General features: G+C 58.3%; 1 protein-coding gene across 1 annotated transcript in view; it reads right to left on the bottom strand.

Moving 5' to 3' along the window:
* Nucleotides 1-8,327, bottom strand: part of NHERF2 (NHERF family PDZ scaffold protein 2) — a 31,219-nt gene extending 22,892 nt beyond the window's left edge. The window contains exons 1-2 of the mRNA XM_056503177.1: nt 7,878-8,327; nt 3,777-4,034 (exon numbers count right to left, since the gene is read on the bottom strand). Coding sequence (XP_056359152.1) covers nt 3,777-4,034; nt 7,878-8,087 — 468 coding nt within the window. The 5' untranslated portion in view covers nt 8,088-8,327. The remainder of the gene's footprint in view (nt 1-3,776; nt 4,035-7,877) is intronic.
* Between the last annotated feature and the right edge of the window lie 5,716 nt (nt 8,328-14,043).

The raw sequence follows: 14,043 nt of genomic DNA, 5'->3' as shown, positions 1-14,043 counted from the left end.
CCAAAAACATCATCCCCCCAAAAAAAACCACCATCCCCAAGCTGCTGTGGGAAGGGCAGGGAATGCACCAGGACACAGCCACAGCTCCTGGGGCTCTGTGCCCAAGGGTTTCCCCAAATCCTTCCCTGCACAGCAGGAATCTCACCAGGGCTGAGCTTTGCCATCCTTCCCATCGCCCTCCTGCAGATCTGAGCCTGCCCCAGGGACTGGAAGATGCTGCAGGGAAGTGCTTTAATTCAAACCATCCACTTATTTATTTTTTTAAATTGCATAATTGCTGCAGACATTTCTGCTCATGTTTGGTTTTATTACATCTTTGTGGTTATTCTACAAGCCCTAAATTTTGGGCCTCAACTGAGTTGGCAAAGTGCTCCAAAAACATCTGTCCTGAGTTACTCCCCCTGCAGCGCTGTGGCAGAAGACATCACAACACAAGGGAGAAACCAAAGAAAATTCTTACTCCTGGCCCAAAGAGAAGGGTAAATATTTATTGCCTCGAGGTCAGCACTGACCCTACACCTGGCCCCAACAGGGTCCAGCCCTCATCCTTCAGAGAGCAGCACAGCTGGAGGCTCAGGAGCTGCCACCACCCCCGTGTCACCTCCTGCTGCCTCCAGCAATCCTAAGGTGACACATCCCTCCCCACACAGCACAGTTAACAACCAGCCACTCATCCCCCACCCTCATAAAAATTCCCAGACTCAACAGGCTTGAATCCAGCAGCTCCAAGCCCTGGGTTTGTTCTCCAAAGGATAAACTTTGGAGAAGTTTATCCTTCACAAAGGTTGTAAAGGTCTCTTTGCACACCCACCCCCTGCAGACCAGAGCATGAAGGAAGGGAATTGCATCACCCTCAACGCCTCTCTGGCTTTGCTGCTGTTCTTGTTTCTCCTACAAACACACCTGGAGAAGGCAGCAAGTCCCAAGGACAGCCCTAATGGCCACAACGGGGTCCCAGTGCCAGCACATCCCTCCCAGTGCCCAGCAGGAATGGGACAGCAGAGCCACAGTCCCTGCAAAGGTGCTGCCAGCCCTGCCCACCATGGAATGACCAGCAGCACCCAGGTCCTGGCAGCTCTGCAGCTCACCTGCCTTTTACACCATTTAATCACAGCCACCATGGCCCAAAGGCACCTTTGCCATTAAAGCAGCTGACACCCAGCACCCAGAGCAGCCCCCAGCCCAGGACAGGCTGCTGGAGCCCAGCAGGGCACAGCCAGAGCCCTGGGATGCAGGAAACAGCCTGCTGGCCACCAGAACCTGCTGGGGACAGGGGAGCACCTGGCATGGACACGTCCCCTGCCAGGGGACAGCGTGGGACAAACCCCCCCAGCCCAGCAGACACAGCAATGGGCACAATTCTGTGGGACAGGGCAAGGCAGGCACACAGGGCACGAGTCCTGGGGACAGCAGAGCTGTGACAGCCACAGCTGCTGGCTGCCAGCCCTGCTGGGCTGGATTTTAAACACATGCTGAATTATTCATGGCATCACTGAGGTTCCTGGAGCACGAGGTGCTGGGCACCAGGTCCCTGCTGGGGTGACCTCCCCACCCATGGCTGCTCCAGGGGGGAGGTCACCCCTCTTGGGGAGTAAATCTAGGGCAGCACTGGGGGGTGGCAGGGCTGTGCCCACCCTCCCTGCTCCATCACAACCACCACAGTTCCCTCCTTGTTTTGTTTCAGTTGCTCTTCTCTTCAGGCTGCCCTGAACAACCCCGGCCTCAAATCCAGGAAAACTCCAGCTTTTGTATAAACAAAGGCTGCTGACAAAAATGCAGCTCCCTGGGAGCAGCCTGGAGCATCAGCCCCAGTTCCCACAGGGGCAGGTTGGGGCCACAGGTCTGCAGGGGGCAGGGAGCTGCTTTCTCTCCTTTACTGAACACCTCCAGGAAAGCTCAGAAAAGCCCTAAATCTGGCTGGGGACAAATCTCTGAGTGTATCCCAGCTGTCACAGCCCCATTGCAGCAGTAGAAATCTCCCAAAAACCCCCCCACACTCAGGAGCTGCACATTCCAGTGCCTGTGATCTACTGGATTAGGGTCAGGCTGGAGCTGCCCCACAGGGGGACACAGTGCAGGGGGCTGAGCAGGGCAGAAATTGGGGTCCACCACCTCTCACCCACCATGCCCTGGCCTCCTGCTGCTTTGGGAACCAGCAACAGGGACACACCAACCACACCAAGGGCCTGGAGCAGGTTTTACCACCTCGAACCAAGGCAAGGCACAGGAACAGGATGCAGGTCCTGCTGCTCCAGCCACCCCTGACCTCACCCCAGAATCACACACAGAGAAGTGACCTTGGCCAGGCCAGCTGGCAGTGCCCAGCTCTCCTGAGAGCTGCCAAGGCAGGACCAAACCACCCCAGTGTGCTCAGCAGCCCATACCCATACGGGAGGAATCACCCCTGGAACCAGTTCCAGAACATCAGCCCTGCCTCCAGCACAATGAATGCCCAGGAAAAGCCCCTCTGGGTGGAACGGGGGCTCTCCTCCCCACTCCCAGCCCAGCCCTGCTCTCCCTGTCCCACCCTCTCCTTGGAGCCCAAAGGCAGGAAAGGACCGTCCTGTTCCCCGGGCTGACTTCCCGTCAGCTCCTGCTGCTGGATCCCGACCAGCACACGGAACAGAGCAGGGCAGGAAATGCCCCGTTTGGAAAGTCACCCCCTCCTTGGGAATGGCTCCTGTCCCAGGGGGCTCCCACCCCCAGGGGAAACGCAGCCACCCTCACACAGGCCTTCCAACAGCTTCAAATCCATAAGGAACAATGAAACAGTGCCTGCAAGCCTGCCCCTGGCAGCCCCAGGGGAGGAGGATCCCTCTCTGCAACATTCCAAACAGCTCCAGAGGGAAGGGCCAGAGGTGAGAGCCCCTCTCCTGCCTCCCACCAGCATCGCCCTGATCTGCTCAGGGGATTTCTGCACCAGGGCACAACACAGTCCTGACCTCCCTGTGGGTGCCCTTCTGGCAGCCCAGTGGCCGCTTCTGGGCCAGCACTCAGCCACCACTGCCACTCTGAGGGGACAGAGACCGAGCTGGCACCGCAGCCCCTGCAGAGCCCCCAGGGACGAGGAGGAGGATGAGGAGGAGGATGAGGATGCCCAAAGCAGCTCCGTGCTGCAGAGGCTGTTGAGCTGCACAGAGCAGCCAGCACAGCAGAGGGGGGACACGCATGGGAGGGGACAGATGGCCGTGGAGTGGCCACCCAGCTCCTGCCACGTTCCCAGCTGCAGCAGGGGCAGCCCGGAGCCAGCCCCGCTATCAGCCCGGCACAAGCCTGCGCCGTCCCCGCAGCCATGGAAACTGGACCTTCTCCACCCCAAATTCCTCCCCTTTTGGAAAGGAGTTTACCAATAAAAGGCACTTAATGCTGAAGCACAGGCCAGACCCAGGCTGCTCGAAAAGAGCCAATTTCCTTCCTATTTCAGCAAAAAGCTGTGAACACGCTCGCCCCAGATGTTCCCTCCCTCCTGCAAATAATGGAGGGAGAGAAGCCCATTCATGAGCTCCAGCTTGGCCACAGCCCTGCTCTGGGCAGGCTGAGATCCAGGCTGGGACACCAACCTCGGCTGAGGCACTATGGGGTCACTCACACAGCCCCCACAGCCCTCCCAGCAGCTCAGGAGCCCCTCGGGGCGCTGGAGGGGAGGGAATGCACAGCCCCCAGCAGCCAGCGCTGCTTGGAGTGAGAAATCCCAAAGGGCTCCCCAAGCTGCCTGCCACACACAGAAGGTTTTTCTGATTGCTCAAAGAGGAAAGAGACCCCAGGGGGGTCCTCACCTTCCTGCTGCCGTGCGAGGAGAAGCTGTGGGAATGCCTCTGCAGGCTGCCCCCGCTCAGGTCCAGCTGTGGCTTCCAGACGTCGCCGTTGTCGCTGGCCAGCCCCTTGCCGGGGGGCAGGGCAGGGCTGAGCAGGATGCCGTTGTGCACCATGTCCTCGGTGCAGGTGAGCCGCAGGCTGCACAGGTACTCGTCCGTCTCCTTGTCCACCACCAGCAGCCGCGTCTCCGTCTCCACCGCCTTGATGCGCTGCACCACCTGGGGGGGACAGGGACAGCTCAGCAGGAGCCCAGGGGACACTCAGGGGTGGCAGGAGATGTGCCCACAGCTGCCAGGTCTGGTATAGGTTTGTGCTTCCAGCTGCTGGGATGGGGCAGAAAGGGCAAGACGGCAGCTTTGGGAGATGGCTGGGGATGCTCTGCCAGCCACACAGCAGCTCTGCCCAGACCAGCCAGGATCACCCTCCCAGCTGCCTGGGATCACCTCTGCTCAGTCAAGAGCTTCCAGAGGCTGGCACTGCCCCTGGAGCATCAGCAGCCCTCTGCCTGGCACTGTCCCACCACGCAAACGCCTCCTTTCCTCACGCCAGGGAGTCCCTACTCCCATATCCAGGGCAGGGCGTGTGCTGGGGGCACAGGAAGGCTCCAAGCACCAATGTGGGCAGCCCAGTGCTGGACATCCTCCCCACACCATTGTGCAGGCCAGGGGCAGAGCTAGGAAGGACACAGCCCAATCCATGCATCCATCCCCAGGCTGTGCTGGGGACCAGCAGAAAGGGGAGCCAGTGCTGGGAGTGGGAGATGGGCTCATCCCTGGGGGGATCCAGCTCCAGGCAGGGCTGTCCTGCTGTGCCTGGCTCCTTGACTGGGATCAGTGACTGGCAGAGACTCTGACAGTGGGGAGAGCCAGGAGGAGCTGATCCCACAGCCAAGCAGGGGGTAAATCCTATCAGAGTGGGCTGGAAACAGGGAAAATCCAGAATACCCACAGGGAAACCACCTCCAGACTTGCTGCTGATGGCACCTCCTCCCTGCACAGGCCTTCATCCCAAGGAGGAGGAGGGGTGGCAGTGCTGCTCAGCCACCCTCCCCAGCCATGGGGTGGCCCTGAACACCCCAGATGTGCTGGGACCTCCCCAAAAGCAGCCCAGGGCTCCTTGCAGGGCCCCTGCTCTGATCTAGGTCACAGTGGCCAGACACGCCAAGGTTAGAGCGACAAACGAGCCTAATACGCAATTAGCCAGCGTTTATTTACTCCCTGCAAGCTCCACTCAAGGTCAACAGAGCCGGTATCTGCAAACAAGAGAAAAAAAACCAGCCTGCAAGAAATGTACAGGCTGCAGACAAGGCTGAACTAACTCACCACTGCAGCTTTGTCTGCACGGCAGCGATCCTGAGCTCCCACCCATAACCAGCCTGGAGGGTGCTGATCCATCCAGCCCATAAAATCCATCTGCTCCCGTTCAGATCCGTTTACATCTGCCATCAGACAGTGCTAGGGACACCTCTCCCAGAGGGGACCTGGCAGAGCAGCCAAGGCACGGCAGCAAAGATGCAGATGGGGAATGTGCTGGCCCTGCAGTGACATCCCCCAGACCCTGCAGCTGGGGTGCTCCAGGCAGCACAGGAATCACAGGGGTCCCACAGACTGCAGAGAAACTCAGAGGATTCACAGAAGGGTCCAAAGCTGGCGTGGAGCAGTGCTGGGCTCACCCCACAGCCACAGCCAGAGCAGTGATGGAGCAAAGGAGCCACGAGTGCCGGGGGCCGAGCCAGCCAGGGATGGAGAGTGGCACAGAGCAGCCTCTTGCCCCCTCCCCACGAGCAGGATGAGCAGAAGGGGCTGTGAGGAGCCCCCCAAGGCAGCAGGTTTCCCTGGGGACAGAGCAGAGCTGGGAGGCAAAGCAGCAGCCCCCAGCGAGGTCCTGCCCAGCACCGTACCCGCTTGCGAGCCATGCTCCCAGCCCGGAGTCCTGCAGGGTTCTGCAGACAATGCAGCCTGTCCTGCACATCTGGGACCTGCTCAGCACCCGAGCCAGCCCCACCATTTCCGCAGCTCCGCCCAAGCAGACTTTCACCCCCGGCAGAGCCGGCCGGGCCCTTCCACCCTCGCCAAACAACAGCCCAGAAGGACTCACGGTGCCAGCAGCAGCTCCTGCAGAGGTGCCCGTGCCCTGCTGCATGATGCCAGGCTCCCTGGGCACCAGGAGGCTTCCCCTGGGCACCAGCTGTGGCTCTGCCCGGTTCTGAGGAACCCAGGATGGAAGTCTGAGACGTGAAACGCCCCGAGAACACGCTCTGCCTTCGCTCCTTGGGCAAGGCCAAAGAAAAAAACCAACAGAACAAAGACAAAAATGCTGCCAGCTTCAGCTGGAAACACAGTTACACCCAAACAGCAAGGCCTTCTCTGCTGCAGGCTCCTGTGCACATGGAGAAGTGTTACTTCTTCAAGGTTGGGCAAGGGGCAGCACGAGGAAGGGTCACAGCGAGGTGGCTGCTCCAAGCCGTGGTGTCACCCTTCCCACTGCCCATCAGTGCTGGGCAGCCTTTGGGGCAAGGAAAAGGCTCTTGTGGTGTGGAGGCAGCAAAAAGGGTGATCCCACATCAGGAGGGTCACCCCTGCTCCCACCACTTGTGCTCTCAGAGATCCCAGTGCCATGGCAGCCAGAGAGAGGCACCGAGCTCTGTGACACCCTGGATGGGACATGCTGTTCCAATCACTGCCCTGCAGCAGGGAGCAAGTGCCAGCCACAAAAAAAAAAAAAAAAAGTATTAAAAAATAAAAATAAAATTTAAAAAAATAAGGAAGAAAGAGAAATTTCCCCCTCCCATTTCTCTTGACCTAGTGGGAAGCCCCAGCATGTTTCAAAGACACAGCTGGCTCTGCTATCACCCGTCCCCAGCAGCCCAGAGCCAGCAGGGAGCTCTGGTGGCTTCCAAGGCACCACAGGAACACAGCTCTCTTTCCTGCCCTGCCACATCAAAGACAGGGATCCTCCTTCAAGGGGTCCGAAATGGCATTCAGGACAAACATCAACTTTCACATGGCTGGCTCAGATCATCAAAACAAGCTCAGTTAGCCAGGAAACCCCACCAGGCTCACACAGAGGAGTCCAGGGGGTTTCACTGGAGTCACCTGGAAGGCTCAGCTGCACCTTCAGGACAGCAACATCCACACCTGGGGGTGAAATCTGGGAACACACAGCCCCCCAAAACGCTGCACATCCCAGCTCTGCCCCCATGCAGCGCTGGCAGCGGGGCTGAGCAGATGTTTTAAGTTACTAAAACACTAAATCCTGCAGAGCCCCGTGAGCCACGAGGCAAATTGTGCCCCTGCCAGGCTCCGAGTGTCCGGCAAGCCTGGAGCAGCCTGAACCTCACTGCTAGTTGTTTGTTTTTTTGTTCTCATTGCTTGTTTTTTTCCGCATTTCTTGGGGTTTTTTTTAGACTAAATTGTTTGAAAAATGCAAGTTTCAGTTTTGCAAGCAGAAAATGCCACAGCCTGAAGCAGCTTCTGTGGGAGAGCAGAGAAGCAGCACCCTTGGACCTGCCCAGGAAGAGCCACACTCCCCTCGGAGCCCTATCGCTCTCTGGCCAGCCCAACTGCTGAACATCTGCACCGCTCGATCTGGAGATTTTCAGGCATCTTCCTACACTCCGGGCTGCATAAGCAGGAGCAGCTCGCCCCAATCAGCCAAGAAAACCCACAGCAGAGCCGGAAATAAAGCCCGGGTCTCCCCATTCCTTTCCACCACAGATTGCATAACGCGGCACAGCCGAGCCCTGCCCAGCCCCGCACACCTCCGGCTTCCCCACCTCGCCACGATCGCCGCGTCCTGCGCCCACCCGCACGGAGCTGCAAAACCACCAGACCCGCAGGGATGGCACTGGATGGCTGGCACTGGACCTTTAAGGTCCTTTCCAACTCAAACCGTTCCAAGCATCTGGGCGAGCACCCACCCCACCGCCGTGCCCACCGCGCTGCCCACCCAGGCCGGGGATGCTCCAGCAGGGATATTTTGGGTGGAACCCCCCGGCAGCGAGGCCGGAGCCGGGCACAGCCCGCGGTGCCCGGGGCCGCTGTCCCCGCTGCATCCCGCACCTGGTGATGTGTCTCCTGCTCCACGTTGAGCCCGTTCACCTCCACGACGCGGTCCCCGGCGCGGAGCCCCGCAGCCTCGGCGGGCGAGCCGGGCTCCACTTTGCGGATGAACTGGCCGCTCTTGCCCTTCTCGCCGTGCAGGTGGAAGCCGTAGCCGCTCTCGCCCTTGAGCATTCGGCACAGCCGCGGTTTCAGCTGGTCCTTGGCCATGGCCGGCGGCGGAGCGGCGCTGGGCGGCGCGGGGCCGCTTTTATGGGCGGCCCGGGGCGGGCGGCGAGGGGCGGGTCGGGACCGGGAACGGGGCCGGGATCGGGGCCGGGATCGGGGCTGGGGTTGGGGCTGCGGCCGGCGGTGGGAGCGGGGCAGCAGCGGGGCTCGGAGCCGGGGCTGGGGCGATGCGCAGCTCGGCCATGCTGCGGCTGCCCCGCGGCACCGGGAGCGCGGCGGGCGGGGACGGGAGCGACGGGAGGGACGGGAGGGGACGGGGCGGAGCCGCACACAGGGACGGGGAGGGACCGGCACCGGCACCGGGACCGGCACCGGGACCGACAGCAGGACCGACATCGGCACCAGCATCAGGACCGGCATCGGCACCGGTATCGGCATCGGGACTGGGCCCGGCACCGGCACCGCAGCGGCACCAGCGGCTGATGGAGCCCTGGGCACAAACCCGTCCGCTTTGGATCCCTTCTGGCACAGGGTGCCCGGAGCAGATGTGGCTGCCGCTGGATCCCTGGAAGTGTCCCAGGCAGGCTGGATGAGCTTGGAGCAGCCCGAGACAGTGGGAGGTGTCCCTGCCCATGGCAGGGGTGGCACTGGGTGGGTGGCACAGGGTGGGTGACACTGTATGGGTGGCACTGGACCCTTAAGTCCGTTAAGGTCCTTTCCAACCCAAACCATTCCAGGGTTTGGTGAGTCCCGGTGGGGAAAGGCTCCCACTCCATCCTGGCTGATCCTTGGAGAGGCCACCTGGGTTTCACCTTGACTGAATCATTGCTTAATGAAATACAAAGATCCCCATCTTCACCTTTTTGCATTCCTCATCTTCATTTCCTTGAAACCTTTCACAAGGAGGACACGACCCAGAGCAGCTGTCACAGTGGTGGCACTGAGTGTCACATTCCTCCAGCACAGCTTCTCAGGCCCTCCTCTGCAGTTCCTCCTTTCCTACCAGATTTTATAGTGCAGAAGCAAACACAGCAACCAGCTGGAGGCTGGAAATGAAAGACTCCAGAAATTAATACTGATTTATTTTTAATGTGTAGCTTGCTTTTAAAACCCTACTTCTACTGCAGTTATACATAAAATCACCCTTTAAAAAAATCCTGGGACCAAAAAGATGCTTGGGGACTGTATCCTGAAAAATCACCTCATTCCCTGCAGGCAGGGAGCTGCAGACCAGGAGGGGCACTGGCTGCTGTCCCTTGGGGTGTCACTGTGGGGTGGGAATGGGCTCAGCCCCTGGCTCCAGACACATTGGCAGCCAGGAGGTCCCACCAAAGGAAAATGTGATGTCCCACCATGACAATGTGATGTCCCCCCAAGGGATGACATTTTAGTCCCACAATGTTTTGCCTCCTCCACTCCCTGTGTCAGTCCAGAAGCACCAACCTCAGCACAAAATCCTGGATGACACAAGAGGAGAGCTGAGAAACTCTGAGATTTTATTTGCTGTACAACACAACTGCTCCCTTGAGCCTCTTTGTGGAGTCCTGAAGCTTTTTATCAGGCTAGAGGAGTGCGAATAATTGATTTTTCCACTCACTGGCTAAACCAAAATACTGGAGGGAAGGGGGGAGGAGAAGGAATTGTTTCAAGTTTATTTGAACCAAAAAGTTTTTCTTTTGATTCGGTGCAATAAAAACATGGTGGGAGAAAATCTTTCGGGTGGTCAGAGTGAATATTTTAACCCTGTAGAATATAATTTTTAAAGTATTGGGAGCATGAAAATTAAAAAAAAAAATAAAAAAGGGAAAATTTTCAAAAAAGGAGGGAAACAGTTGTTTGAATTATTTTTTAAATGCTCTTTTCAAAGCACAATCATTTTCTCAAGTGTTTACTGGATATATTGATTTTTTTCAACCTCAGTGTCTCCAAAAGTCATTCTTTCCTCAAAAAACCCCATCTATTTATTGTAGAGAATGTAGGGGACTTGGTAGAGCCCTGACTCAGCACTGGATCTTTGCCTGAGCACCTCGTGAGCCTAAAATAAAACATTCATTTAATGATCCCTCTACTTTAGGGGCTGTGGTTGTGCCTCTGGGCTGTGCTGTCTGTCCTGGGACACACCTTGGTGCATCCCTTGGCATGGAGGTGAATCACAGGGAAATTCTGCATTTTTTCACTGCAGCTGATGGAGAAGGAGCTGGAAGGAACACTAAAATACATTGTGCAAAGGTGCATCCTAGCAAGGTACAAAATCCCTTTGGTTCTTCCCATCCTGCCTTTTCCCATCCTCCCAAGTCTCATTGAAAATAAAATGAGGGAGCACAGAGAGGTTCCTGCACCCTGGAATGGGTAAATCCAGCAGATCCTGCTCAGGCAGAATGTTTCCATTTAAATTTCTATGTGTTTTGATTTGGGCAGACATTTAAGTCCAGACTGGGCCTGCCTGGAAGCACAGGGACCTGTGAGTTCAGTGGCTTGGAAAGGTTTGGGAGCTTTTTTGGGTCAACATCTGCTTCCAATTCCCTCCCTGCACTTGGTTGAGGACGGAATCCCCCCCATGTCCTGCTCCGTTTGCTTTGGGCCTGATGCTGCTGCAACACTAATCCAAAATGCAGATGCTGGGAAAACTTTCCCAGTTGTGGAAATCAGAGTCACCCTCCAGGCTGCCTGGCAGCTCCAAGTGGGGATTTTGGGGAGCCCACAAGGTCCATCATCATTCAGAACCTGGGAAACCCTCAGCTGATCCCCCAAGCTGCTCAGTCGGGTTTGTTCCTCCCCTGGGAGGGTGAGGAGCTCTTGGAGGAGGAGGAGGATGGTTGATGATGGAGTTGCTGGGCTGTGCCAGAGTTTCCAGAGGGCTGGGAGGTTTTCTGGGTCTCTTCTGCACTGAGATATGAGCCCTGTGCCTCACTCAGGGCTCCATGAGTGGCTTTGGGCAGATTTTGGCTTCTCCATGTCCCCTCTCAGCCCATCCCTCTCCTGGGATGTCAGTCACTCCCTTGAGCTCAGGGCTGGATACCTCTCCTGGCTCTCCTGGTTCCTTCCCAGCTGTGGGAGCAGCTGGCAGGGAGCTGCTCTTCCTCCACTCCTCCTCCTCAGTGTCTATCCACACCCAACTTTCCACCCCGGGCTGCACTTCCCAGGGCAGGTTTCACCTTCTGCTGGGAGTGCAGGAGCTGTGCCCCAGCTCAGGGATGCTCCTGGAGCTGGATGGTCCCTGCTGGAGCTGCAGAGCCTTTCCCACTGCAGTGATCAGCTCTAAGTGGGAGTAAATGAAGTCTTGGGATTTCCCACTGGCTCGGAGGCTCCGTGCTCATTCCTCCCTTGTTTCACCATCACTCAGTGTGGGGCTGCTGGGCCTGGCTGCTCCCAGGGGATGATTTCAAAGGGGATGATTTATTTGTGCTGCCAGAGGAGCCAGGAATGAGAGGAGAGCTCATAAAAAAACACCATCTCATTTTCCCTGAGCCTCTGTGTGTGGCACTATTGAGCTGTAAACATTTCCCAGGTTAGATTGATAGGGATAGAAGGAGAACTGATCATTAGGAGGATTAATTAAAGGTTTAGTGGGTTGTGAAAGTCCAGAAAGTTCAGCCACACTGCTGAGAGCTGGGAGATCTGTCTTGCACAACCTGGCAGCTCCTTTTTTATCTGCAGGAGGTGGCAGAGCTGAGGGAGCTGAGCTGGTCCTGCTGGGTGCTGTGCAGGCTTGGAGCTGGCCACGGGCCCAGCCAGGCTGGCCACACCTGAGGCTTCCACGGGGGGAATTCCAGAGATACTGCTCCCACACCCAGCACGAGGCACTCTGCTCCACACCCAGAGTTCCCGTGGGACAGACACCACTGCCTCTGCCAGGCAGGACAGCAGGACAACACCTTTCCCTGGGAGAGCTGGCACCTGTCTGCTGTCTGCAGGAAAACCCCGTGGATCATGCAGCTCCAGAGGCTTCCTGAGGAGGCTGGGGCTGGCACAGCTCATCCCCTGAGCTGGTGCTGCTGCTGGTGCCACGCTGGCAATGTCACCCTGCCTGCCACATGGATGTCAGAGCAGCGCTGGCTCTGGGGCCCTCTGCCCCTGCCAGCCTCAGCAGCATCCATCTCCAGGGGCAACCAGTCCTGAAGCATCCATCCCCACAAGTACCCCTGCTCCTGGTGGCACAGGTCCCCTCTGCTGGTGGCACAGGTCCCCTCTGTTCCCAATGGCACAGGTCCCCTCTGCTGGTGGCACAGGTCCCCTCTGTTCCCAGTGGCACAGGTCCCCTCTGCTGGTGGCACAGGTCCCCTCTGTTCCCAGTGGCACAGGTCCCCTCTGCTGGTGGCACAGGTCACTTCTGTCCCTGTCCCCTCTGCTCCTGGTGGCACGTGCCCCTGGCTGCCCCAAAGCAGAGTGGGCGCTCCCTGAGCACAGCCCTGTGTACCCTCAACGTGGGGGTGGCACCTCCAGGCTGGCAGGGCCTGGGGACACCAGGGCCTGCAGGAGGGTCCTGATCCAGAATTTCCCCCTGGGCTCCCCAGGAACAGCTGCTGCAGCTGGGCTGGGCACATCTGTGTGGGGTCTCTAAGCCATTGACATTTGTCAGTGCTCTGGACACCCTGGAGACAGAGGTCCTGTCACCTCCTAATCCTGCAGCTCCTACCCCAAATCTCCAGTCCCCATGGGTTCCCTGGCTGGTGTCAGTGGAAGGTGTGGACAGGAGGGATGGGGTCCCTGGCAGAGCCCAGCCCAGCACCAGGTCCTGCAGCCCAGGGCTCCCCACAGGGACCATCCAGGACAGGCAGCTCTGTGCAGGGGATTCCCATCCACAGCCAGAGATGTGCTCAGCCCTGGCCTGCATCCCTGAGGAGCAGCTTCTGAGCAGGGCTGACGATGGAGGAAATTCCTTGGGGAGTTTTCTTCCTCCTGGTACCGCAGGGAGCATTGTGTGAGCTCACAGCAGCTCCCCCGGGCCAGCCAGTTCCTGTCCCAGCCTCTGCCCTTCCCAAAGCTCCCACCAGCTGCTGCTGCTCCCCTGGGAGAGGCCAGGGAGCCGGGAAGGAAAGGGAGCTGCCCCGGGCTGGGGTGGGACATCTTCCTGGTCACTGGGATTCACCCACCACTGGCCCTGCCTGGGCAACTTGGGCATCCCCAGCCCCTCCTGGGAGCACAGAGTGCCAAGGCAGCCTGGGGGAAGGAGATCCAGCCCCAGAGCCTGGTGTGCTGCACAGGCACCATGAGCAGCCTCACCCCTGGGCTGCCCAAACCCACACACGGACAAGAGAGTCAGAGCATCTCTCCCTTCCAGGACCTTTTCCCTCGGCTGGAGAGGTTCCCTGCTCTGCAAGGGTGCAGGGATGGGGGCATGGTGGTGGCAGGGCTCATCCTCCCCTCGTGGTGGCCACAAGAGGGCATGGGAAAGCCACTGGCTGCCACTGCACTGCTGGCACTCCTGTCACCTCCTGTCCACCCCACAGCTCCGGGACGAGGCAGGAGGGAAGGGATGGCTTGTGCCACTGGCACCTGGGGATTTCTGAGCCCCCACCAATCCCAAAGTGCTGCTGGGAATTGACCCCCTCTGCTGCAGTTTTCCTTGCAAAGCTGGAGGATCAGGGAGCCCCAGGACCCTGAATGGGGCCAGGAGCTGATGTGCTGCTGCAGCTCTGGGCCTGTCCATGCTCCTCTCTAAAGCTTTTGTCCCTTCACTTTGCTGCCAGCTGCAAATCCCAGATGCTGGCATTCCCTCTGAGCATCCCTGTGGCTGTGTTTCATTTTGGAGCATTCTCAGGGGCCTGATCAGGGAGTACCTGTGGCCCAAGCTGTGGGATCCCCATGGTCTGAGCACATAGCCCCTTGGAGAGAGGGGATGTGATGGGGAGGAGCAAGGGGAATGTGGGATCTCCCTCAGGATCAGCTTTAGAAGGGATCAAATTAACATCCATTAGGGATGGCTGGGTCCTGCCCTGAGGTGGAACAGTAATTAATTGCCTTTTTTAAGCCTTTTAAGCTTCCTTGCTTTTTATTT

The sequence above is a fragment of the Oenanthe melanoleuca genome, chromosome 14 (assembly GCF_029582105.1).
Source record: "Oenanthe melanoleuca isolate GR-GAL-2019-014 chromosome 14, OMel1.0, whole genome shotgun sequence".
NCBI lineage: Eukaryota > Metazoa > Chordata > Aves > Passeriformes > Muscicapidae > Oenanthe > Oenanthe melanoleuca.
Note: the sequence above shows the minus strand (reverse complement) of the source record. Positions and strands in the feature narration are given on the sequence as shown.